General features: G+C 42.8%; 1 protein-coding gene across 1 annotated transcript in view; it reads right to left on the bottom strand.

The window, feature by feature from the left end:
* Nucleotides 1-3,347: 3,347 nt before the first annotated feature.
* The window catches only part of LOC124606339, a 372,408-nt gene continuing 350,244 nt past the window's right edge, over nucleotides 3,348-25,511 (bottom strand). Inside the window, exons 4-5 of the mRNA XM_047138321.1 lie at nucleotides 15,560-15,674; nucleotides 3,348-3,631 (exon numbers count right to left, since the gene is read on the bottom strand). Of these exons, the coding sequence (XP_046994277.1) occupies nucleotides 3,348-3,631; nucleotides 15,560-15,674 (399 nt within the window). The remainder of the gene's footprint in view (nucleotides 3,632-15,559; nucleotides 15,675-25,511) is intronic.

Genomic DNA, 25,511 nt, shown 5'->3' with positions numbered 1-25,511 from the left:
TATCATGTTGCAAAAGGAGACCTGCTGACAGTAACCCATGTCGCTTTGATTTGATTGCAGGCCGCAGACGATTTTTTAAGAGATCTCTGCATGATGCGCTGGTGACAATGGTCCCTCTAGGCATGTAATGCTCCAACATGACGCCTTTTTCGTCACAAAAGAGAGTCAGCATAACCTACCCCGCTGATCGTTCTGTTTGAAACTTCTTTGGTTCTGGTGATGAGGAATGGCGCCATTCCTTGCTCGCTCTCTTCGTTTCCTGTTGGTGGAAGTGAACCTAGGTTTCGTCCCCAGTAACGGTTCTTATTCAAAGCGCCGAAGAAGTTCTTCAGAAGCATCAACACATCGTTCCCACATTTCAGGAGTCAGCTGCCGAGGCACCCATCTTGCAGACGCTTTGTGAAACTGGAGCACATGATGCACAATGTGGTGTGCTGACCCATGACTAATCTGTAGCCGGCCTGTGTGGCCGAGCGGTTCTAGGCTCTTCAGTCTCGAACCACGCGACCGCTACGGTCGCTGGTTCGAATCCTGCCTCGGGCATGGGTGTGTGTGATGTCTTTAGGTTACTAAGGTTTAAGTAGTTCTAAACTCTAGGGGACTGATGACCTCAGAAGTTAAGTCCCATAGTGCACAGAGCCATTTTTGAACTAATCTGTAAACATGCTGCAATGCCATTCAGGGTCACTCGGCGGTTTTCCTTCATTACGGCTTCAACTGCTGCAATGTTCTGTGGAGTCACAACTCGTTATGCCTGACGTGGACGAGGAACATCTTCCACTGAAGTCACACCATTAAGAGCATCCTACTCCATTCGTATATTTGCTGCTGTGACAGAAATGCATCACCGTACTGAACCTTCAATCGTCGATGATTTTCAATAGACTTCACACCTTCACTACGCAAAAACCGAATGACAGGACGCTGTTCTTCCCTGGTGCAAGTCGCAAGTGGGGCAGCCATTTTTATACTGATACTGTGACGGTATGTGTGCAATTTGCACTATGCTGCAACCTACAGGCCTTTCTGCACGCTGTTTGCAGCACGCTTACCAACTTAATGGATAACGGCGCGAAATTTCGATTTGTTATAATGATGATTAATCGTAAATATCCATCTGATACCATGTGCGATTTGATTTACGATGACTTCGATATAACTGTACTGAAGATAACTACAAAGTAGCTGAAATCTATTCGTGATAAAGAGAATAAAAGTGTACGACCGATGCTGCCCTCCCCCCTAACTACGATCTCAGTAATACGGTGTTGGAGCACGCAGTTTTTGAGAAAAACAGAGCTGAATACATTTTGAACCAGACATTTCAGAGAAACCTTTAAGTCATAGGCTCTAGCCTTAAGTCTTACTGTTGAGCAACACGTATTTGTTGAAAGGTTTACGGGCTAATGTCCGGGAGAAATAACGAACAAGGTAACACAATATGAAACGTTTTGCCGTTGTCAAAACATGTAATGTTGGAGTGATTGTAATGTTGAAGCATTAAGTTGTTCTGAAAGCGATGCTGATATTCAAGATGATAAAAGCGGGTTAAAAGCTGTGAGCTATCTGGGGAAGTTATCCTTGCATTACTGAGCAACCTGTTTCACCAGGTATCCAGTGTAGTTCACCAAATTGCCAACCAGGCTAACATTAATTATATTCTTTTAATAGTCATGTTACGACAACCGGATATATATATATATATATATATATATATATATATATATATATATATATAATTTAAATAAAAAGAAATAAATCAGTTTATATTTGTGATTGTCAAAATGTGAGTTTGTAATCTTATGGAACACATTAGGTATGGAGCCAAGATTGGGAGACTGAATACAACACTGCATTCATAACATAACACACGAATAACGTTGAAACATATGCAAGAGGAAATTGACCACAACCAGCAGATTCAATTTTCACCCAAAGATGTTAGAGTCATAGCAAAATCCTGTTGGTCATGAAATTACCACAGATTGGTATACTAAATTCATACTACCTCTCTGTGAAATCCTCCCGAAAAGAATAGCTGAGGGCTACTTTGATGATGACACCACATGCTTCACGTGGTCAACTTGGTTTGCACAAAGAGTGTAACTCCACAATAATTTTGATAATTAAAATAAATTACATCGAAACGCAATTTACAAAAGAAAAACCTTGAACTGGTTACTATCGTCTTACTATTAACTTGATGGGTCAAAAAATTGTATAAGCACGTGGTACTGGTCTCACAAAGTATTGAAGATAAAGAAAAGTTGCTATATTGAAAAATATTGTCAAGACGAGATGTTATAATCTGAAGCACATTCGCATTTTAGATTGATGATGTTAGTTAGAGTTACGGATCATCAAGACATAGTTCCACTTTAATCACAAAGTAGTGACAAAGCAACTACTGGAAGATATTCTGAACTTCACACTCGAATTACACTTTGTTGCAATTTAAGATAACATAAGATATTTTAGATCTAAACCCGAAATAAATGTGATTAAATTTTCAGTTAGGCTGAACTTAAGAAATCCATTGTCCTACAGACTTAGCAGAGACGCGCTTAGCCAGAGATCTTACCACTTCAGACGCTCGCTGTGGACAGACTGGAGTGGGCCCCTACCGAGAGTGCCTCACAGATACAAACGGAAGTGACTAGAGAGGCAGCTTGCTATACCAACATGACAAGGGACAGACAGGAGCATACCAAGAATAGAAACCTCTTTGCTTTTAGAAAGCGTAGCTACTTGTTCCGACGTTGGTCCTACTGTTCTCTAGCAGACAGGCCTGTCTGCTACCGTCAAGCATGCAACTAGAAACACATTTGTTCAGTCATCCTTTCACACAGAAGGGAAGAGGGATGACAGTATCTTATCGTGTACACTATATAAAAGAAAGAGCATGTAGGTTCCATATGAGACTGTGCGACATGAATTACATATAAACTGTGTTTTAAGGTGTAGTAGTGTGACAGATCGTTCTTGATTATGTGTAAAAGTAACAGGTTCCACTGCTCAGTCTCCTCCCAGATAGTCAGAAACACCACAGTGAATTTAGAAGTGGAATGTATGCCGTAAATGACAACAGTTTTAAGAAATTAGCATGAAAGGAATCCAACAGAGACCTTTCATGATAAGCAAAGAAAGCGACTATTGTAGCCCGCTACAAAATGGCTGAAGTCAGAAACTGATATATACAGTTGGTTCTACTAGAATGCTGGAGATTTTAGAGCCAAGAACTAGGTGTCCGCTTGAGGGCGGTGTACAGTCCAGTTTTGGGCACTTCCTTTGCCATTCGTGCGACCTTAGGTCGAAACGTTTGACAAAACAGAAACTTTAGACAGTGGTCATTGTGGAATCACCGTTGTCTGCGTCTCACCGTCGCTTCTAGTGTGGCCACTCACCGCGGCGAGCACAGCCAGGTTGCCGGCATCAGGGTCTCCGCCGTGTGCGGCGGCGGCGGAGGGCGCGAGGGCGGTGCGCGCCGCCTGGACGAGCAGCGCGGCGTGCAGAGCGCATGCGCAGCCCCAGAGCGCGGCCACGGGCCAGCGGGGGCCCAGGAGGCGCCGGCAGCGGGACGGGCCGCGGGGGCGGTAGCCGCCGAAGCCGCGGCTCACGTGGATGCTGGCCGCTGCCGGCAGAGTGCGAACAACAGCTGTCAGTCTGCGGGCGCTCCACCTCTACAGGCCACTTTGGACTCTGATGTCTACAATACATTACGGAATTTCCAATCTTCATCACACGTTTATTTACAAGGTTACGCATAAAATATCATCCGAAATTCTGATAAACGCATTCTCTGAAAATTATTTCGAGCAGTTAGTTCATGAGCCCACGCGAATAGTAAACGGTTGTCAAAACACAGTTGACCTCGTAACAAATAATCCTGAGTTAATAACCAGCTTCAAAACCGATGTAGGGATTAGTGAACACAAGGTTGTCGTAGCGAGATTGAATAATTTAATCCACAAATCCTCGAAAAATTAGCAAAAAATATACCAATTTAAAAAAAAACAGATAACATTTCAAAAAAATGGCTCTGAGCGCTATGGGACTTAACTTCCGAGGTCATCAGTCCCCTAGAACTTAGAACTACTTAAACCTAACTAACCTAAGGACACCACACCATGCCCAAGGCAGGATTCGAACCTGCGACCGTAACGGCCGCGCGGCTCCACATTGTAGTGCCTAGAACCGCTCGGCCACTACGGCTGGCATAAAATTTCACTTGACGCCTTCCTGAGAGACAATCTCCACTCACTACAAATAAATAAAATATGTATAGACCAGATGTGGTTTGAATACAAAGAAATAGTATCGGCAGCAATTGAGAGATTTATACCAAATAAACTAACAAACGACGGAACTGATCCTCCTTGGTACACAAAACGGGTTAAAATACTGTTGCAGAAACAACGAAACAAACATGCCTAATTTAAACAGACGAAAAATCCCCAAGATTGGCAATCCTTTACAGAAGCTCGAAACTTAGCGCGGAGTTCAATGCGAGACGCCTATAACAGTTTCCACAACGAAACTTCTTCTCGAAACCTGACAGAAAATCCAAAGAGATTCTGGTCGTTTGTGAAGTATGTTAGCGGCAAGAAACAATCAGTGCCTTCTCTGCGCAATAACAATGGAGATACTATCGACGACAGTGCTGCCAAAGCACAGCCTTCCGAAATGCCTTCACAAAACAAGACGAAGTAAATATTCGAGAATTCGAATCGAGAACAGCTACCAACATGAGTAACGTAGAAGTAAATATCCTCCGAGTAGTGAAGCAACTCAAATTACTTAATAAAAGCAAGTCTTCTGGTCCAGACTGTATACCATTTAGGTTCCTTTCGAAGTAAGCTGATGCATTACCTCCATACATAACAATCATATACAACCGTTCGCTCGACGAAAGAACCGTACCCAACGACTGGAAAGTTGCACAGGTCACTCCAGTATTCAAGAAAGGTAGTAGGAGTAATCCACGTAAACGAAAGGCCCATATCGTTAACATCGATATGCAGCAGGATTTTACAACATATATTGTGTTCGAACATTATCAATTACCTCGAACGAAACGGTCTATTGCCACACAGTCAACATGGGATTAGAAAACTTCGTTCTGTGAAACACAACTAGCTTTTTATTCACATGAAGCGCTGAGTGCTGTTGACAAGGGATTTCAGATCTATTCCGTATTCCTGGATTTCTGGAAGGCTTTTGACACTGTACCACACAAGCGGCTCGTAGTAAAATTGCATGCTTATGGAATATCTTCTCAGTTATGTGACTGGATTTGCGATTTACTGTCAGAGGGGTCACAGTTCGTAGTAATTGACGGAAAGTCATCCAGTAAAACAGAAATGATTTCAGGCGTTCCCCAAGGTAGTGTTATAGGCCCTTTGCTGTTCCTTATCTATATAAACGATTCGGGAGAAAATCTGAGCAGCCGTCTTAGGTTGTTTGCAGATGACGCTGTCGTTTATCAACTAATGAAGTCATCAGAAGATCAAAACAAACTGCAAAACGATTTAGAAAAATATCTGAATGGTGCGAAAAGTGACAGTTGACCCTAAATAACGAAAAGTGTGAGGTCATCCACATGAGTCCTAAAAGGAACTCGTTAAACGTCGGTTACACGATAAATCAGTCTAATCCAAAAGCCGTAAATTTAACTAAATACCTAGGTATTACAGTTACGAACAACTTAAATTGGAAAGAAATTTTGTGGGGAAGGCTAACCAAAGGCTGCGTTTTATTGGCAGGACACTAAGAAAATGTAACAGACTTACTAAGGAGACTGCCTACACTAAGCTTGTCGGTCCTCTTTTAGAATACTGCTGCGCGGTGTGGGATCCTTACCAGGTAGGACTGACGGAGTACATCTAAAAAGCTCAAAGAAAGGCAGCTCGTTTTGTATTATCGCGAAATATGGGAGAGAGTGTCACAGAAATGATACTGCATTTGGGCTGGAAATCATTAAAAGATAAGCGTTTTTCATTGCGACGGAATCTTCTCACGAAATTCCAATCACCAACTTTCTCCTCCGAATGCGAAAACATTTTTTTGACACCGACCTACATAGGGCGAAACGATCACCACGATAAAATAAGGGAAATCAGAGCTCGTACGGAAAGATATAGGTGTTCATTCTTTCTACGCGCTATACGAGATTGGAATAACACAGAATTGTGAAGGTGGTTTGATGAACCCTCTGCCAGGCACTTAAATGTGATTTGGAGAGTATCCATATAGGTGTAGATGTAGAAGGGCGTACTGAATGGTGATTATTCCAAATTTTTTACTTGTAAACTGTTAAATATTCTTGAATGAAACAAACGTTATTTACATTCTACAAATTTATTCTTAATGTCTTCCACAAATTTATTCTTAATGTCTTCATTCGTGTGATTCTCTTCGTCTCATTGGATACTTCTTTCATTTATCTTCTGTACTGCACTGAGGTGACTAGGTGACAATGGCATGGGAGAGCGATATGCACATATACAGATTACAGTAGGTATGAAAGCGCAGTGCTTGGCAGAGCTTTCATTGATATTAAGATAATTCATGTGAAAAGGCTTCCGGTGCGATTACAGCCTCGCGACGGGAATTAACAGACTTTGGTAATTGAAGCTAGACACATGGGACATTCCTTTCCGAAACCCGTTAGGGAATTCTATATTCCGCGATCCACAGTGTCAAGAGTGTGCCGAGAATGACGAATCACAGGCATTACCTATCAGCACTGACAACGCCGTGGCCGATTACCTTCACTTTACCACCGAGGGCAGAAGGAGTTGTCAGTGCTTCAAAATGGTTCAAATGGCTCTGAGCACTATGGGACCTAACTGCTGTGGTCTTCAGTCCTCTAGAACTTAGAACTACTAAAACCTAACTAACCTAAGGACATCACACACATCCATGCCCGAGGCAGGATTCGAACCTGCGACCGTAGTGGTCGCGCGGTTCCAGACTGTAGGGCCTAGAACCGCTCAGCCACTCCGACCGGCAGTTGTCAGTGCTAACAGACAACCAACACTGCGTGCAATAACCGCAGAAATTTGGCATGAGACGACCGACACGAGTTCCTTCGCCAACAGCATCACACTGTCTATAGCGCCTCACTTGGACTCGTCACAGTATCGGTTAGACCCAAGGCGGCTGGAAAACCGTGGTCTGGTCAGATGAGTGCCGATTTCATTTGGTAAGAGCTGATGGTAATGTACGAGTGTGGTGCAGACTCCAAGAAGCCATGGACCAAAGTTGTCAACAACGCACTGTGCAAGCTGTTGATGGCTCCATATGGGTATGGGATGTGTTTGCGTGGAATGGACTGATCCCTCTGGTCCAGCTAAACCGACCATTGACTGGAAACGTTATGTTCGGCCTTTCCAAAACAGAATCGAATTTTTATGGATGACAATACGCCATGTCACCAGGCCACGGTTGTTCACGATTGGTTTGAAGGAAGGTCTGGACAATTCGAGCAAATCATTTGGTCCGAAATTAATACCATGGAAGATTTATGAGACATAATCGACGCGTCAGTTTGCACTCCAAATCCCCCACCGGTAACACTTCCGCAATTATGGATGGATATAGAGGAAGCCTGGCTCAATATTTGTACAGGGGCTTCCAATGACATGTTGAGTAAATACCACGTCGAGTTTCTGCATTACGTCCGGCAAATTGATCCGATACGACATTAGTAGTTATCCCATGACTTTTGTCGTGTCAACGTATTTTCATCCCTCTACCGCTAAAACGCTCCGAGTTGTAGCGTGCAACGTGGCGGTGTGTAATACAATTGAGTCGGAGCGCGATTCGTGAGAAACAGTTTGTTGTAATAGAGTTTCGACTTCAAACAACTCGTCCAATCATGGAGCACCCTCCCCTTCGCAATGACAATGTCAGCCCACTTACGAGTATTCTGTCATGTACAACATTCCGACACCTTGAGTTTATTGTCATAGATCATCCTTCGCACAGTCCCAACTTGGCTCTATTTGATTTTAATTTGTTTCAAATACTTAAAGGACGCATTCGAGCTACGCTGCAAGTGGAGGCGAGGTTGTGACTCTGTCAATGAAGTCAAACATTCTACAGTGACGGTATCAACAAACTGGTCTCTCGGTGGGAGGTATGTATTCAATGCCACCATGACTATATTGAGAAATAAATATGTTGGCATGAGCAATAAAGATGTCAAATGTTAATAACATTTCTTTTATTTAAAGCTTTTAAGAGGCTTCGGACGCGTAATTACATCTACAGTACAGAATAGAGACTGAGAGTAAACGGAAGAAAAGCGAAAGTAATCAGAGATGGTGATCACGAAGTAGACGAAATTGAAGAACTCTACAACCTACGCAGCAAAATAACCCATGATAGACGGACTAAGGAGGACATAAGAAACAGACTAGCACTGTCAAATATCCATTCCTGGCCAAGAAAAGTCCACTAGTCAATAGGCCTCAATTCGAGAAAGAAATTTGTGGGAATGTACATTTGTAGCACAACACTGTATGGTAGAGAAACAAAGGTTTTGGGGAAAACGGAACAGTAGAGAATCGAGGCACTAAAGGTGAATGTTGAAAATTAAGTGGAATGATAAGCTAAGGAATCAGGAGATTGTCCACCAAATCGGCGAGGAAAGGAATGTACGGAAAACACGGTCGCAAAGAAGGAGAAGGACGATAGGACATTGGAATATATATATCAAATAACTAAGGACGTAGTTTGCAGTTGGTTGGCAGAAATGAAAAGTTTGCACAGAAGAGGAATTCGTAGCTCAAACGAATCTGAAGGCTGATGACTCAAACTAAGTGAAAATATTTGTTCATAATATACTTTCCTCTGCTGCCAAGCGCGTCTTTCCCTCATTCATTTCTTGCACTACACCTTTCGGAGAATGATTGTCATCTCCAAATGGTTCTTTCGTATATTATTGCATTGTCGCTGTTGTTGTTGTTGTTGTTGTTGTGGTGGTGGTGGTGGTCCCGAATCCAGAGACCAGTTTCATTCAACTCTCCATGCTCCGCTATCCTCTGCAAGCCTTCCATCTCCGAGTAACTACTGTAACCTACATCCTACTGTATCTGCTTACTGCATTCATCTCTTGGTCTTCCTCTACGATTTTGAACTCCACGCTTCCCTTCAATACTAAACTGGTGATCCCTTGATGTCTCAGAACGTGTCCTATCAACCGATACCTTCTTCTACTCAAGTTGCGCCACAGATTCCTCTTCTCCCCAATTCCATTCAGCGCCTCCTCATTAATTACGTGACCTGCCCATCTAATCTTCAGCATCCTTCTGTAGCACCAAATTTCGAAAGCTTCTATTCTCTTCTTGTCTAAACTACTTACCGTTCATGTTTCACTTCCATACAGGGCTACACTCCATACAAATACTTTCAGAAAATACTTCCTGACACTTAAATCTATACTTGATGTTAACAAATTTATCATATTCAGAAATGCTTTCCTTGTCATAGCCGGTCTACATTTTATATCCTCTCTACTTCTACCATTCTCAGTTAGTTTAATCCAAAAATAGCAAAACTCATCTACTACTTTAAGTGTCTCATTTCCTAATCTACGAGAGTTGTTCGGAAAGTAAGGAACGATCAGTCGCGAAATGGAAACCACAGTGAAAATGAAAAATGTTTTTTTGCATATTTTGCTACACCTTCTAGATACTTCTCTACATAGTCGCCGCTCAGACTTAGACATTTGACTGAGCACTATACCAAATTTCCAACACCATCGTCATGCTTTCGTGCTTTCCGAAACTCTCTACGCTGGTATATAGCGTGTAGCCCGCACCCAGGTATTGTCTTCGTATCCAGCGTTTCATGTGAAGAGAGATGATACTCAGGACGAGCAAATTAGGGCTGTGTTGTGGGTGATGGTACACTTCCCATCGAAAAGGCTGCAGGAGCGTCTTCACTGCCCCTGCAGAGTGTGGCTGAGAATTGCCATGAAGAAGGAAGTGCTTGGCAGTATTCTCAGCGGGCCCTCTTACTTGGCGGGAGGCATCGTTGTTCTAGGCACCTTTACTCGCTCACAGTGCGCTCACAACAGAAAAGAGCGTCTTGATGCGATCGACGGGCGTACTAGAGACACTGCAGAAAGCGTCTGTAGAAAGCCTCGTCGGATTTTCACAGTGGTTTCCATTTCACGACCAATCGTTCCTCACATTCCGAATAGCCTCGTAATTCCCTCGGCATCACCTGATTTAATGCGACTACATTCCGTTATCCTCGTTTTGCTTTTGTTGATGTTCATATTATATCCTCCATTCAAGACACTGTCCACTCCGTCCAGCTGCTCTTCCAGGTCCTTTGCTGTATCTGACGGAATTACATTGTCTTCAGCGAACCTCAAACTTTTTATTTCTTCTCTATGGATCTTAACTCCTATTCCCAATTTTCCTTTGTTTAGTTTAACATTTTCTCAATATACAGATTGAATAACATCGGAGGTAGGCTACAACCCTGTCTCACTCCCTTTCCTACTACTGCTGCCCTTTCATGTCCCTCGACTCTTGCAACTGCGATCTGGTTCCTGTAGAGATTGTAAATCGCCATCCGCTCGCTGGATTTTACACTTGCCACCTTCAGAATTTAAAAGAGAGTTTTCCAGTCAACATTGTCAAAAGCTTTCTGTAAGTCTAAAAATGCTAGAATCTTAGGTTAACCTTTCCTTAATCTAAGATCAGTCATAGGATCACTGTTGCCTCACGCTTTTCATCATTTCTACGGAACCGAAACTGATCTTCCCGCAGGTCGGTTTCCACAAGTTTTTCCATATGTCTGTAAAGAATTCGTGTTAGTATTTTCCAGCTGTGATTTATTAAACTTATAGTTCACTAATTTTCACACGTGTCAACGCCTGTTTCCTTTGGAGTTCGAATTAATATATCCCTGAAGTCTGAGGGTATTTCGTCTGTTCCATATATCTTTCTCACCAGATAGTATAGTTTTGTCATGGCTGGTTCTTCCAAAGCTATCAGCAGTTCTAATGGAATTTTGTATAATCCCGGCGCCTTGTTTCGACTTGGATCTTTCAGAGCTCTGTCAAACTTTTGACGCAGTATCCTATCCCCCATTTCAGCTTTGTCTATGTCCTCATCCATTTCCTTATGTTGCGCACTAGTACATCGCCCTTGAATAGACTCCCTGTTTACTCCTTCCACCTTTCTCTTCTTTGCTTAGGACTGGTTTACCATCTGAGCTCTTGATATTCATACAGGTACTACTCTCTTCTTCAAAGATCTGTTTAATTTTCCTGTAGGCAGTATCTACCTTACTCTAATGATATAACATTCTTACATTTTTCCTCTAGCCATCCCTGCTTAGCCATTTTGCACTTCCTGTCAATCTCATTTACTAAATTTTTATATTTTCTTTCTTCAACAGTCAAATTTAATATCTCTTGTGTTACCCAAGGATTTCTATTCGCCCTCATCTTTTTGTCTGCTTCATCCTCTGCTGCCTTCACTATTTCATCTCTCAGAGCTACCCACACCTCTTTTACTACATGTCTTTCCCCTGTTCTTGTTGATCGTTCCCTAATTCTCTCTCTGAAACTCTGGTTCTTTCAGTTTATCCAGGTCCTATCTCGTTTAATTTCTATCTCTTTGCAGTTTCTTCAGTCTTATTTTACAGTTCATAACCAATAAAATGTGTTCAGTGTCCACATCTTCCCCTGGAAACGTCTTACAATTTAAAACCTGGTACCAAAATTTCTGTCTTACCATTGTATAATAAATCTGAATGCTTCTAGTGTCTCCAGGCCTCTTCGACGTGTAGAACCTTCTTTCATGATTCTTAAACCAAGTGTTACCTGTGATTAAGTTATGCTCTGTGCAAAATTCGACCAGGCGGCTTCCTCGTTTATTCCTTACCCCCATTTCATATTCATCTACTACTTTTCCTTCTCATCCTTTTCCTACCATTGAATTTCAGGCCCCCTTGACTGTTAAATTTTTGTCTCCCTTAACTATCTGAATAATTTCTTTTATCGTATCATACATTTCTTCAATCTCTTCGGCATCTGCGGAGCTAGTTGGCATGTAAACTTGTACCACTGTAGTAGCGTGGGCTTCGTGTCTATCTTGGCTACAATAATGCATCGTCTATGGTGTTCGTAGTAGCTTATCCGGGCTCCTAATTTGTATTCGTTATTAAACCTACACCTGCATTTGCCTTATTTGAGTTTGTATTTATAACCCTGTATTCACTTGACCAGAAGTCTTGTTCCTCCTGCCACTGAAATTCACTAATTCCCACTGTATCTAACTTTAACCCACCCACTTCCGTTTTTAATTTTCTAACCTATCCGTCCGATTAAGTGATCTAACATCCCACGCTCCGATCCGTAGAACGCCAGTTTTCTTTCTCCTGATAACAACGTCCTCCTGATTGGTCCTCGCCCCGAGATCCGAATGGGGGACTATTTTACGCTAGGAATATTTTACCTAAGAGGTTTCCCGTTGCTTTCAGCCGTTCGCGTTACGTTACCAACACAACAAGGCTGTTTTGATTAATCTTACAAGCCCCGATCAATCAATCATCCAGACTGCTGCGCCTGCAACTACTGAAAAGGCTGCGGCCCCTCTCAGAAACCACAAAATTGCATAACTTCTGAACTGCTTGTGTTAGGACGTTCAAACTGCATGGTCGGCTGCGGGGCATGTTGGTAATTTGTATGGACTTTGTGCTGTTTGGTTTAGCGACGAAACCTACTTTAATTTGGATGGGTTCGTCAATAAGCAAAATTGGCGCATTTGGGGGACTGAGAATCCGTGTTTCGCGATCGAGAAGTCTCTTCACTCTTTACGGGTGACTGTGTGGTGTGCAATGTCGAGTCACTGAAATATCGGCGTGATATTCCTTCATGGCGTGGTGACAACAGAACAGTACGTGAAGGTTAGGGAAGATGATTTCTTCTTCATTATCCAAAGCGGTCCTGATTTCGACAAGATGTGGTTCATGCAAGTCGGAACTCGACCGTATAGCAGGAGTGTGTTTGGTATCCTCAAGGTGCACTTTGAGGATCGCATTCTGGCTCTGGGGTACCTAGAGGCTACTGGCATTGCCCATGATTGGCCGCTATATTATCCGGATCTGAACACATGCGACTCGTTTTTGTGTGAGGCTTTGTTAATGACAATGTGTATAGAAATAAACCCAGACAAATACTGAGCTGAAAATAGTCATTCAGGAGGTTATCGACAGCATCGATGTTCCGACACTTAATAGATGATGCAGGACTTCGCTATTCGTCTGCCCCATATCATCGCCAATAATGGAAGCACATCGAACACGTCATAACCTACATCCGAATACTTGTAGTGATGTTTACATGTTGAGTAAAGTTTGTGCATGGCCTAGTTTGCACCTAATTTAGGTTTCTTTTATATATATAGTTCTATACTTGTCACCCTGTATGATGTTTTCGATGTGTGAGGTCCTGCATTGTTGCAGCCGGTTTTTTTGTGCTTCGAAGAGAGGCACTACGGATTAAGAGTAGACAGTCAGTAACATTATCCATTTTCTGATCTTCTTCGTTCTCCAGATTTCATGTCCTGACATAATCTCTTGAACCTATCATTCATGCTTTCTTCTCGTCTTCTGAGACAGGTCCCTTTTGTCTTTCCACTTCTCCTCACACCTTGAAACACAGATATTTCTCATCATTTATCTACATTCTTTCCTGTCCTTGAATTTTAATTCTGGGATTCTGAGTTCTTTAAGAATTTTATTACATTATTGGAAACATCCCAATCTCTCTGTCTTTGGCCTTATTAAATTCCAGATTTTCTTTGTTAAGCGATCACCGTTCATACTGAAGATACGCTCACAAAAGTAAACATTTTCTTTCCCATCGATGAGTTACTGATCCTTTTTTATCTGTACGGCTCCTCATCACGTGCCCACTAATACGTTGTTACCAAAACTTTTCATTAGTAACCTGCATTCTCTTTCAACTAATACGTCGATTGTAGAAAACGTATGTTCATACTTAAATACTCTGAACAGTATAACCCTTTTGGCTTGACAACTGTATTTTAGTGTGTTAAGTTTCTCGTCATCTGATAAGCGTGTCCCAGTTTGCAGCTCACAAGACTGATCGCTTCCTCTTCTAAGCCATTCTGTTCGATTACCCTATCTATGTTTTTCACAAGATTAATCTCCTTTGGTTTTAAATCATCCATTCTGCTCCACCTATGTTGTTCCTCATGAATATTGTATTCTTTCAAAGGATATCAGTAAATGTAAGTTCGCAGCTCAAACGATCAGTCTTCATTATTGCCGACTTAAAATTGCTGGGAAAGTGGCCTAGGTCGTTTGCACAGCCGAAGCAATCAAATGACAACCCCCCCCCCCCCCGCCCCCACACGTTTCAGATACGGCCCTAGTCCGAACCGTTCTTCATTCTCGTCTTGTATGGTTCAAATGGCTCTGAGCACTATGGGACTTAACAGCTGTGGTCATCAGTCCCCTAGAACTTAGAACTACTTAAACCTAACTAACCTAAGGACATCACACACATCCATGCCCGAGGCAGGATTCGAACCTGCGACCGTAGCAGTCACGCGGTTCCGGACTGCGTGCCTAGAACCGCGAGACCACCGCGGCCGGCGTCTTGCATGTTTGAGTGTAACCTGACTACAAGAAAACAATGAGTTCCTTTTATATATACCTATATACTCGCCTTCAGCTTTATACAAAGGTCCACCTATGAACACAAAAATATTCGTGTTTATCCACCACCGTAACGGCAACTGAATAATGCCGCAACCCACACGACACGCACAAATGCCAAAATCACCTACAGGAATGAACGGATTTTTGACTGGTCTACAGCATGTCCTGATATGTCGTTGGAACGCGATGAGCAAACTTTTACTTTCACATCAACTTCCGGCCAGAAATCTTTCATGCCTTTCAGGCACGGCATAAACTCCGGAAGATAGCTCCAAAATGGTTCAAATGGCTCTAAGCACTATAGGACTTAACATCTGAGGTCATCAGTCCCCTAGACTTGGAACTACTTAAACCTAACCAACCTAAGGACATCACCCACATCCAAGCCCGAGGCAGGAATCGAACCTGCGACCGCAGCAGCAGCAGCAGCGTGGTTCCGGACCGAAGCGCCTAGAATCGCTCGGCCACAGAGGCCGGCGGGAAGATAGCTTTTAGAAGACGTTTGCCACCGTGTCACAACGCATGAAAGTTTGTATTCTCGTCCATGTCGGAAAAACCTTATACTGATGTCGTTGATGGATACCAGTTCTGAAAGGAATGAAGTTTTACCCACTGACCACCCTTTACATAAAGAACACCTCGACACAGTCTGACAAATGCCGAAATAGCATTTCCATACTGATATTTCGGACACGAAAATGTACGATGACTTCTTGAACATCTAGTAAGGCAACGCAACGAACTTATGATCGTGTTTGGGCTCAGGTTGATTCCCTATGTGCGAGTACGCACTCACCGTCTTGAAAACAGTAGCTGGCGCAGAACTGGAAGCACCTTGGCTCACCTGCAGCGGCCACGGTGGCTGCGCCGGCGGGAATTCCCAGTGCGAGGTTGAGAGCGCCCTGCTCCTCGATGAACGTCACCGTGCCCATCACCATCGCGGAGATGCCGCACACGATCTGCAGCAACGCGCGAGAACAGGTCAGCGTGCGTGAAAACGTGCCATCAAGGTCGTGTCTACTTACCGGCAACTTGTGGACGGTCCCGGTCAGCTCATAATATATACAGACAGAAAACGTTATACGTTCTTGCATGTATGACCTGCTATACAAAATATATTTATTGAACACGAATGCACATATCAAAAATAGTATAGTATACAGTACTGTTTGTAAAAGGCATTTATAGAAATAAATTATATTTACACCATGTGTAGCGTATATTGTTCTAAACTACCTATAATATCACAGACCAATTAATATTATACACCCGCGATCGGCATTTGATGAAACTGCCGAAATCCTCCATACATCGGCACTCCAAGATACTGACGTAATAAACGCGTGTATGAAAAACTTAATGACGTGATCTACTATGAAAGGCTGCAAGACGAAAAAGAGGTGATTACGTAATAATAACAAGAGAATCAAACCTTACCGACAATGGTGAATATTTTTATAAGTAGGGAACAGATGTAGAGATGCAGTTGTTACAATGAAAGATAATAAAATAGTGTCCAATACTATGATGCCACCGTCCTATAAGAAATGAAGCATGTGTTATGTACATTTTAATCCACATTCAAAAAAGTTTTAAATTGATACCTTGGAATCGACCTGTCTAAGATTACTGAAATAATTTACAATACTACAACACAGACAAAGAGAGTTAACTGAAGTATCAGTTTTGGCAATCGTTATAAAATGATTATGACCGTATACTGTTTTGACAGTATATTACTACCACTGGTACAGTGAGTGTCCTGAGAAGAATACCGAATTCTTTGAAATGCCTGGCGCTGAAGTAAAAGTCGATAAATAATGATTTACCGTTCGAGGAATAAATAAATGTGTACACTTTTTCAAGTGGTCTCCTCAATCCCAAAAATTAATCACATTCTTCCTTGTGGTAACTACCTTACCTCAGAGCTACATTGAATATCAGGAATAAAAATGGAAATTACCACCCACTAAGAATTATGTCTTGTTATTCGCATTTAAATATGAAGTAACATTTAAATTCCGTTAGACATTTTAGTTAATGTTAAAGAAAGTTCTAAGTTGACTTAATCTTTCAAACATGGTCTCCAACACAGTCCTCTAAACGTTGCGCAAACATGAATCATCAACAATTAGTTGCAGACCCTTCACAAGATAGATAACACTCTTCTTACCACGGCGAATAAAATAGTTCCCTGAGTCACTTGATTGGCATATTGTAGGAGGCTGTACTCCCGATAAAGGCTCGGAGGAACCATGACAGCAACGCCACCATGTTGAATAATGATTTTTGTGTACCCACAGAACGTCGTGTTACGACTCAAACTTTGCGCAATAGGCTGCAAGATAAGCAACTTCACTTCGAACGTCCGTGGCGGGGCCCGTCTTTGCAACCACGACACCATGCAGCGCGGTACAAATGAGCTCAACAACATGCAGAATGGACCTCTCAGGATTAGCATCACGCTCTCTTCGCCGATGAGTGTAGCATATGTCTTCAACCAGACAATCGTCGGAGACGTTTTTGGATTTAACCCGGTCAGGCTGAACGCCTTAGCCACACTGTCCAGCGAGTGCAGCAAGGTGGAGGTTCCCTACTGTTTTGGTTTGGTGTTATGTGGAGCCAACGTACGCCGCTGGTGGTCGTGGAAGGCGCCGTAACGGCTGTACGATACGTGAATGCCATCCTCCGACCGATAGCGAAACCATATCGGCAGCATATTGGCGATGCATTGGTCTTCATGGACGTCAATTGGCGCCCCCATCGTGCACATCTTGTGAATGACTTCCTTCAGGATAACGACATCGCTCGACTAGAGTGGCCAGCATGTTCTCCAGACATGAACCCTATCGAACATTTCTGGAATGGATTGAAAAGGGGTGTTTACGGACGACGTGACCCACCAACCTATCCGAGGGATCTACGCTGAATCGCCGTTGAGGAGTGCGACAATCTGGACCAACTGTGCCTTGATAAACGTGTGGATAGTATACCACGTCGAATACAGGTATGCACCAATACAAGAGGACGTGCAACTGGGTACTAGAGGTACCGGTGTGTACAGCAATCTGGACCACGACCTGTGAAGGTCCCGCTGTATGGTGGTATAACACGCTATGTGTGGCTTTCATGAGCAATGAGAAAGGCGGGAATGATGTTTATTTTGATTTCTGTTCCAATTTTCTGCAGAGATTCCGGAACTCTCGGAACTTAGGTGATACAAAACATTTTTTGATGTGCGTAGTTACTTCCATGAAATATCTGGGAGTACGCTTCCGAAGCGACTGAAATGGAACGACTACATAAAGTTAGTCGTGAGTGAAGCAGATGCCAAACAGAGGTACGTTGGAAGAAACCTCAAAAATGTAGTCCATAAACTAAGGTAGTAGCTTACAAAACACTCGTCCAGTATTAAAATGTTGCTCTTCATATAGGATCTCTGCTAGATTGACAGTGGAACAAGAGACGATTCGAAGAAGAGCGACGCATTTCATTACAGATTCATTTAGTAAGGATGAAAGCGTCACGGTGATCCACCAGCTCCAATGGCAGCCGCTGCAAGAGAGGCAATGTCCATCACGGTGTGGTGTATACTGACGTGACAAAAGTCTTAGAATACCGCTTAATATCGTGTGGTCCCTGCTTTCGCCCGATGCAGTGCAGAAACTCAGCAAGTCAATGTGACGTGGATTCAACAAGTAGATGGAAGTCTCATTCTGAAATACTAAGCCATGCTGCCCCTAAAGCCATCCATTATTGCGAAAGTGTTGCGGGTTCAGGGTACTGAACACGAACGGACCTGTCGATTATGTCCCACAAATGCCCGACAGGGTTCATATCAGGCGATCTGTGTGTCCAAACCATTCTCTCACTGTGCAGACTGTTCTTCAAACAGCTGAAAACAACTGTGGCCTGGTGACATGGCGCGATGTTATTCATAAAAATGCCATCGTCTTTTTGGAACGTGAAGTCCATGAATGGCACCAGATGTGTCCAAGCAGACCAACATAACCCGAGGACCCAAACAATTCCATGTAAACACAATCCACACCGTTATGGAGCCACCACCAGCTTCCACTTGAGTCCACGGCTTCGCAGGGTTTCTGCCACACTCTAACCCTGCCACCAGCTTTTACCAACTGAAATCGAGACTCATCTCACTAGGGCACGGTGTTCGAGTCGTCTAGGGTCCAACCGATACGGTGAAGACCCCATCCAACCGATACGGTGAAGATCCCAGGAGAGGCGCTGCGGGTGATGTCATGCTGAAAGCAAAGGCACTCGGGTCGGTCGTCTACTGCCATAGCCCAATAACGCCAAATTCAACGGCACTCTCCTAAAGGATACGTTCGTCACATGTCCCACACTGGTTTCGGCGTTTATTTCACGCACTAATGGTTGCCTGTTAGCACTGACGACTCTACGCAAACGCGGCTGCTTTCGGTCGTTAGGTGTCCGTCGTGAGAGATAATGCTTGAAATGTGATATTCTCGGCGCACTATTGATAGTGTGGATTTCGAAATACTTAATTTCCTAACGACTTCCGAAATGTAGTTCTCCTTGTTCCTACCTACAACTACAACTCCGCGTTCAAAGTCTGCTAATTGCCGTCGTGCGGTCATAATCATGTCGGAAACCTTTTCACATGAATCACTCGAGTACAGCCGCACCCATGAACTGCCCATTTATATACCACTGGCCATTAAACTTGCTACACTACGAAGATGACGTACTACAGACGCGAAATTTAACCGACAGGAAGAAGATGCTCTGATATGCAAATGATTAGCTTTTCGGAGCATTCACACCAGGTTGGCGCCGGTGGCGACACCTACAACGTGCTGACATGAGGAAAGTTTCCAACCGATTTCTCATACACAAACAGCAGTTGACCGGCGTTGCCTGCTGAAAGGTTGTTGTGACAGCTCGTGTAAGGAGGAGAAATGCGTACCATCACGTTTCCGACTTTGATAAAGGTCGGATTGTAGCCTACCGCGATTGCGGCTTATCGTATCGCGACATTGCTGCTCACGTTGGTCGAGATCCAATGACTGTTAACAGAATATGGAATCGGTGGGTTCAGGAGGGTAATACGGAACGCCGTGCTGGATCCCAATGGCCTCATATCACTAGCGTTCGAGATGACAGGCATCTTATCCGCATGGCTGTAACGGATCGTGCAGCCACGTCTCGATCCCTGAGTCGACGTTTGCAAGACAACAACCATCTGTACGAAAAGTTCGACGACGTTTGCAGCAGCATGGACTATCAGCTCGGACACCGTGGCTGCAGTTATCCTTGACACTGCATCACAGACAGGAGCGCCTGCGATGGTGTACTCAACGACGAACCTGGGTGCACGAATGGAAAAACGTCATTTTTTCGAATGAATCCAGGTTCTGTGTACAGCATCACAATGGTCGCATCCGTGGTTGGTTACATTGTGGTGAACGAACATTGGAAGCGTGTATTCGTCATCGCCATACTAGCGTTTCATCCGGCGTGATGGTATGTGGTGCCGTTGGTTACACGTCTCGGTCACCTCTTTTTCACATTGACGGCACTTTGAACAGTGGGCGCTACATTTCAGATGTGTTACGACCTGTGGCGGTTCCCTTCATTCGATTCCTGGCAAACCCTATAATTCAGCAGGATAATGCACGACCGCATGTTGCAGGTTCTGTACGGGCCTTTCTGGATACATCATAATGTTCGACTGCTGCCAGCACATTCTCCAGATCTCTCACCAATTGACAACGTCTGGTCAATGGTGGCCGAGCAACTGGCTCGTCACAATACGCGTCACTACTATTGATGAACTGTGGTACCGTGTTGAAGCTGCATGGGCAGCTGTACCTGTACACGCCATCCAAGCTCTGTTTGACGCAATGCCCAGGCGTATCAAGGCCGTTATTACGGCCAGAGGTGGTTGTTCTGCGTACTGGTTTCTCAGGTTCTATGCACCCTAACTGCGTGAAGATGTAATCCCATGTCAGTTCTAGTGTAATATATTTGTCCAATGAATACCCGTTTATTATCTGCATTTCTTCTTGGTGTAGCTGTTTTAATGGCCTGTATGTTGCGAACGCGATACTACTGCTATCTGTATACGTGCGTATGGCTATGTCACGGCTTCTGTCCCCTCAGCGGATTGTTAAATTTTCCGAGAGCTGTGTTCCTAGAAGAGATAATGGATATATTGGTTCCTCATTGATATCTCGCGTAATACTATGAAGATAGGATTAGACAGCGAGCGAATAGTTTTTGAGAGTAGTCGGACGCAGCCTGTCGTGGGGAGAAGCCTGCCCTGGCCGTGCTAGTGGCGCCAGAGGACATTTTTGTATTAATCGGGGATTTTTGGTAATTTGCCTTTTTGCTGCACGTAGTTGTTGCTTCATTGTGCACTGGGGGATTTTGCCAGATTTATGTATCCGTACGTTGAAAGTCATATGCGTATCATTGTTATGACCGGATATGTGATTATTGGTTAAAGATGTTGTAGGATAATGAAAGTTTCTGCTGTTCAGACCGTCCAAGGAAAAGAAAGGTCTGAGTATAGTTGATCAGTGTGTGAACCGTCAACTTTCAGAATATAGTAAATAAAAAGTTTTCATTGATTCCTTTCACTTTTTACTCTGCTTAGGCTTTGTTGACTATACCCTTCCTGACCATTCCGTTTTCTTAAAAAAGAAAAAGGCGTTGTGACCATGCATTGCACTGTGCATGGTTCGCAGTATTTCTTTTGAATTAATTGAGCTTGTTTCTGGATGTATAATTGTTATGCAATGGCAGCGGCAGGACGAGGTAAATTGTCTGTTGTGCGCGCAGGGGCATTACAGTATAATTATTAGGACATATTTGTGAATAATTTAAAAATCGGAGTCAGATACAAGGGAATTGATTTTTCGTGATTTATACGAAGAGTAATTAATTTCTGTTTTTTGTTCTCTGTCAGGGTACTGACATATCCGATAGTAGGAAGTTCCATAAAATGTTCGAATACGTACATGTGGGAATAATGGTTAACATTTAAGATTTTATGATAACGATAATAAAGTTTCACTAGAAAGCCCAACAATTTTTGAAGAAAAAGTATAAATAAGAATATTATTGTCAGAGGTAGATTTTTACTCATTTCCGTACATTCGTTGTTATAATAATAATTTTTGACATTAAACTTCCACCAGGCTACATTTAAGATTTTATGATAATGATAATTAAGTTTCACTAGAAAGCCCAACAATTTTTGAAGAAAAAGTATAGATAAGAATAATATTATCGGAGGTAAATTTTTACTCATTTCCGTACATTCGTTGTTATAATAATAATTTTTGACATTAAACTTCCACCAGGCTAATAATAATAATAATAATAATAATAATAATAACTGTTGATAATAAATCTTCTAGAGTAACATCCATTATGTGTTATACACCATTCAGATTGATTAAATGGTATGTTTTGCTACAAGTTGTCACCCTTGTATACATAACTGTCTCGTCGCGCCAAAGTTATAAGGTGAAGGAGATACTAACCACAAGGGCAAGCTGAAAAATAAAATGAAAGTTAGCACTGAAAGAGAAGGGACAGAATTTCGAGACAAAACAGAAACAGTGGGGAAAACAACGCTGTTCTTTTCTGACGTGGAAGAAAGATCAAGAACATCACACTTTTCTTCGAGCAAGTGAGCAGTAAACTAACAGTCGGGACATGGTCCACATCATAGATACTTACATTCACTTGTGTATGTGGACGATATGCATCCTGGACTATATCATCTGGGAGTGTGCGATCAGTCAAGATGTTACAGACTACGACCGGGCTGGAACACCTTTGGAAATAGATTTGTCTATCACGTAATGAGGGAGGAGGATCTGTGGCACATGGTGGACTTGCTACAGCGGAAATATCAGCTTACGAGTCGCGCGGGGTAGCCGCGCAGTCTGAGGCGCCTTGCCACGGTCAGCGCGGCTCACCCCGTCGGAGGTTCGCGTCCTCCCTCGGGCATGGGTGTGTGTGTTGTCCTTAGCGTAAGTTAAAGTAAGATTAAGCAGTGTGTAAGGCTAGGGACCGATGACCTCAGCAGTCTGGTCCCATAGGAACTTACCACAAATTTTTCAGCTTACGAGTCCGAAGCCTACGAGGGCGACAGACAACCAAGAAAAGGGGATACACATGATAACGAGATGCACCATGGCAGACCATCCATCTGCACCGACCTTCAGGAATGAGCGAGGAGATTAGCCTCACGGAGTATCAGGAAGTATGTCTGAGAAGCTGACAGGCAATTCCCAATCTTTACACGCTGAGTGGCATTGCAACACAGTCCCTGTAAATCATCAGCTGTGCGTCAGTATTCCAGAGGTTGACAATACTGACAATATGAGTAAATCTAGTTTGCCTTCTAATACCAAGTACTGTAGTGTACTGCTTTGTAGCATAGTGTTGTATAGTGAGCGTATTTCAGAGTTAAAAATTATAAAATCTGCGATGTATTGCTGGAGGGTCATCTGTAGCATGTACTCTCTGGACTGCGGACGAGGAAAAACAGAAGTCGAAAGGAAGGTATTTCTTTTACTTTTAGTTTCCCTCTTCGTCTTCTTTTCTGCTTTCTACTAATACAAATGAAATTTTATGTTGGTGTATTATGTGCGGTATTCATATATAGCAGTTCATATGCCACGTTTGTTATATTTCTGTTCTTAGGTAACAGATGAAAACAATTTTAGAAGAAATAACAGCGCTCTAAGGAACACCTTTAAAATATTAATTAAAAACGTTATTGCCCACACGAAATAATTTATTTTAATTTTAAAAGGTGACCGGTTTCGACCTGTGTGGTATCATCTTCAGACCAATTACTCCATCTTAGTCCATGCTGACTGTTGGAGATGTAGTCACGGAGCAGGTGCTGTTCTGGAAGGCGTAAGCAGTAGTTCTTCATGCCTTCTCAGAGGATCCCTGCCCCATTCCTCCTTCTCCAACAGTGAGTACGAAGTTAACGTCATTTGGAGTGCATATACTCGGCATGTCTCGCCGCTGCCTGTTTTTTACTCTGCTTCCTCCAACTGCTGCTGCACTACTTAATGTTCCCGTTCAAGTTAAGTCCATGCTTGCAATAATTCTGAATTTGTGTCCGTTAGCTTGTGGCCTTCACCTCTGCGTTATGATCCCAACATATAGAATTATCTGTTGTAACTTAATTATTATTTTGTTATTGAAAAAGAGGTGTTAAATCTTCGATTTATGTGTTTTCCTTGGTTTAAAATTTACCTTGCCTAGTATTAGTGTTAAATTGTTTTTCATTGTTTTTGGATATGGTTTGAGGATTTTTTATCGGTATAGTATAAACCACATTTTATACTCACGATTTTATAATTAAGGGCGATCTGGACTGTTCGGGTACTATTGATGAGATTGACGTCTGGTTTTATTACGCCTTTAGCGTTATTACATTCTATTGCTTATATAGGGAGTGTCTTTGTCTTAAAGAATTTTAAGTTCCTATGGTTACAATTAACTTTAAATTTTACTATAAATTATTTAAATTGGCATTGAATTTTAGTCCGCAGCTCGTGGTCGTGCGGTAGCGTTCTCGCTTCCCACGCCCGGGTTCCCGGGTTCGATTCCCGGCGGGGTTAGGGATTTTCTCTGCCTCGTGATGACTGGGTGTTGTGTGCTGTCCTTAGGTTAGTTAGGTTTAAGTAGTTCTAAGTTCTAGGGGGCTGATGACCTTAGATGTTAAGTCCCATAGTGCTCAGAGCCATTTGAACCATTGAATTTTAAATGAGTTTCTCAGTGTTTGATCTTTTAATTAATTGAAAAGCCTTAATTGGCAGCTAAGCGATTGGAACTCTGTAAAATAAATTTGTATTCTGCCAGTGAATGAAGTGTGTAAAAGTCCCACTGGTCCAGCCCTTTCCTGTTTTCCTTCCTGGCTGAATTAAGAGGCTGTAATTATCACCATGTCAGAGGCCAAGAGATTTTCTTAATTAATATTCGAAATGTAAAATTTGATTTTCTATTGTCATGCCAGAAACAGGTAAACCACTAAAACATGACCATGCATTGAATAAAATTAACACGATTCTCAAAAGATAATACGCACAGCTTTCTCACTTTTCGAATGAATGTGACGCTTCACCAAAACATAACAGATCTAGCTAAAAGGGAGAAGAAAATTTAATTTGGAATGCATAGCTGAAGGCACAAAGTCGAGGGATTGAAAAAAGGACTAGGCTGTATTTGCTACGGTTCAAATTCAAATATGTACAAAAGACAAACAAATTACGACATTTAGCTGCTGTTGGGCATTGATTTACATCAATGATCAAAGCTGAAAATTTGTGCTGACCGGGATTCAAGTCTGGGTGTCCTGCTTATCTTCGCAGATGCTCTGACCAGTGAGCCACCCGTACATAGCCGTCATCGCAATTGCACGAACCACCCTACCACGTCTCTGCCCATTATGGCGTGCAGACTTGCTATGGTAAGCCGTGCAGTTGCGGTAACCATGGTGTCCGGATGACTCAGTGGCCAGAGAATCTGCCTAGGAAGCAGTAAACCCGAGTTCGAATCCAAGTTTGGCAGGAATTTTCAGCTATACCCACTGGTTTAAATCAGAGTCCATTAGCAGCTACATGTTGCAATTCCTTTCTTTGTGTCTTGATTGATGATGGCTGCAGGATAAAAATGGTGTGTGAAAGAACGAGCTCTATGCATATAATTCAAACAAGACTGACGATTGATCCATAGAGTGCAGATGCACATCATGCTCGAAATATTCCGGGAATTGG

Source organism: Schistocerca americana, chromosome 3, assembly GCF_021461395.2.
Source record: "Schistocerca americana isolate TAMUIC-IGC-003095 chromosome 3, iqSchAmer2.1, whole genome shotgun sequence".
Taxonomy (NCBI): domain Eukaryota; kingdom Metazoa; phylum Arthropoda; class Insecta; order Orthoptera; family Acrididae; genus Schistocerca; species Schistocerca americana.
Note: the sequence above shows the minus strand (reverse complement) of the source record. Positions and strands in the feature narration are given on the sequence as shown.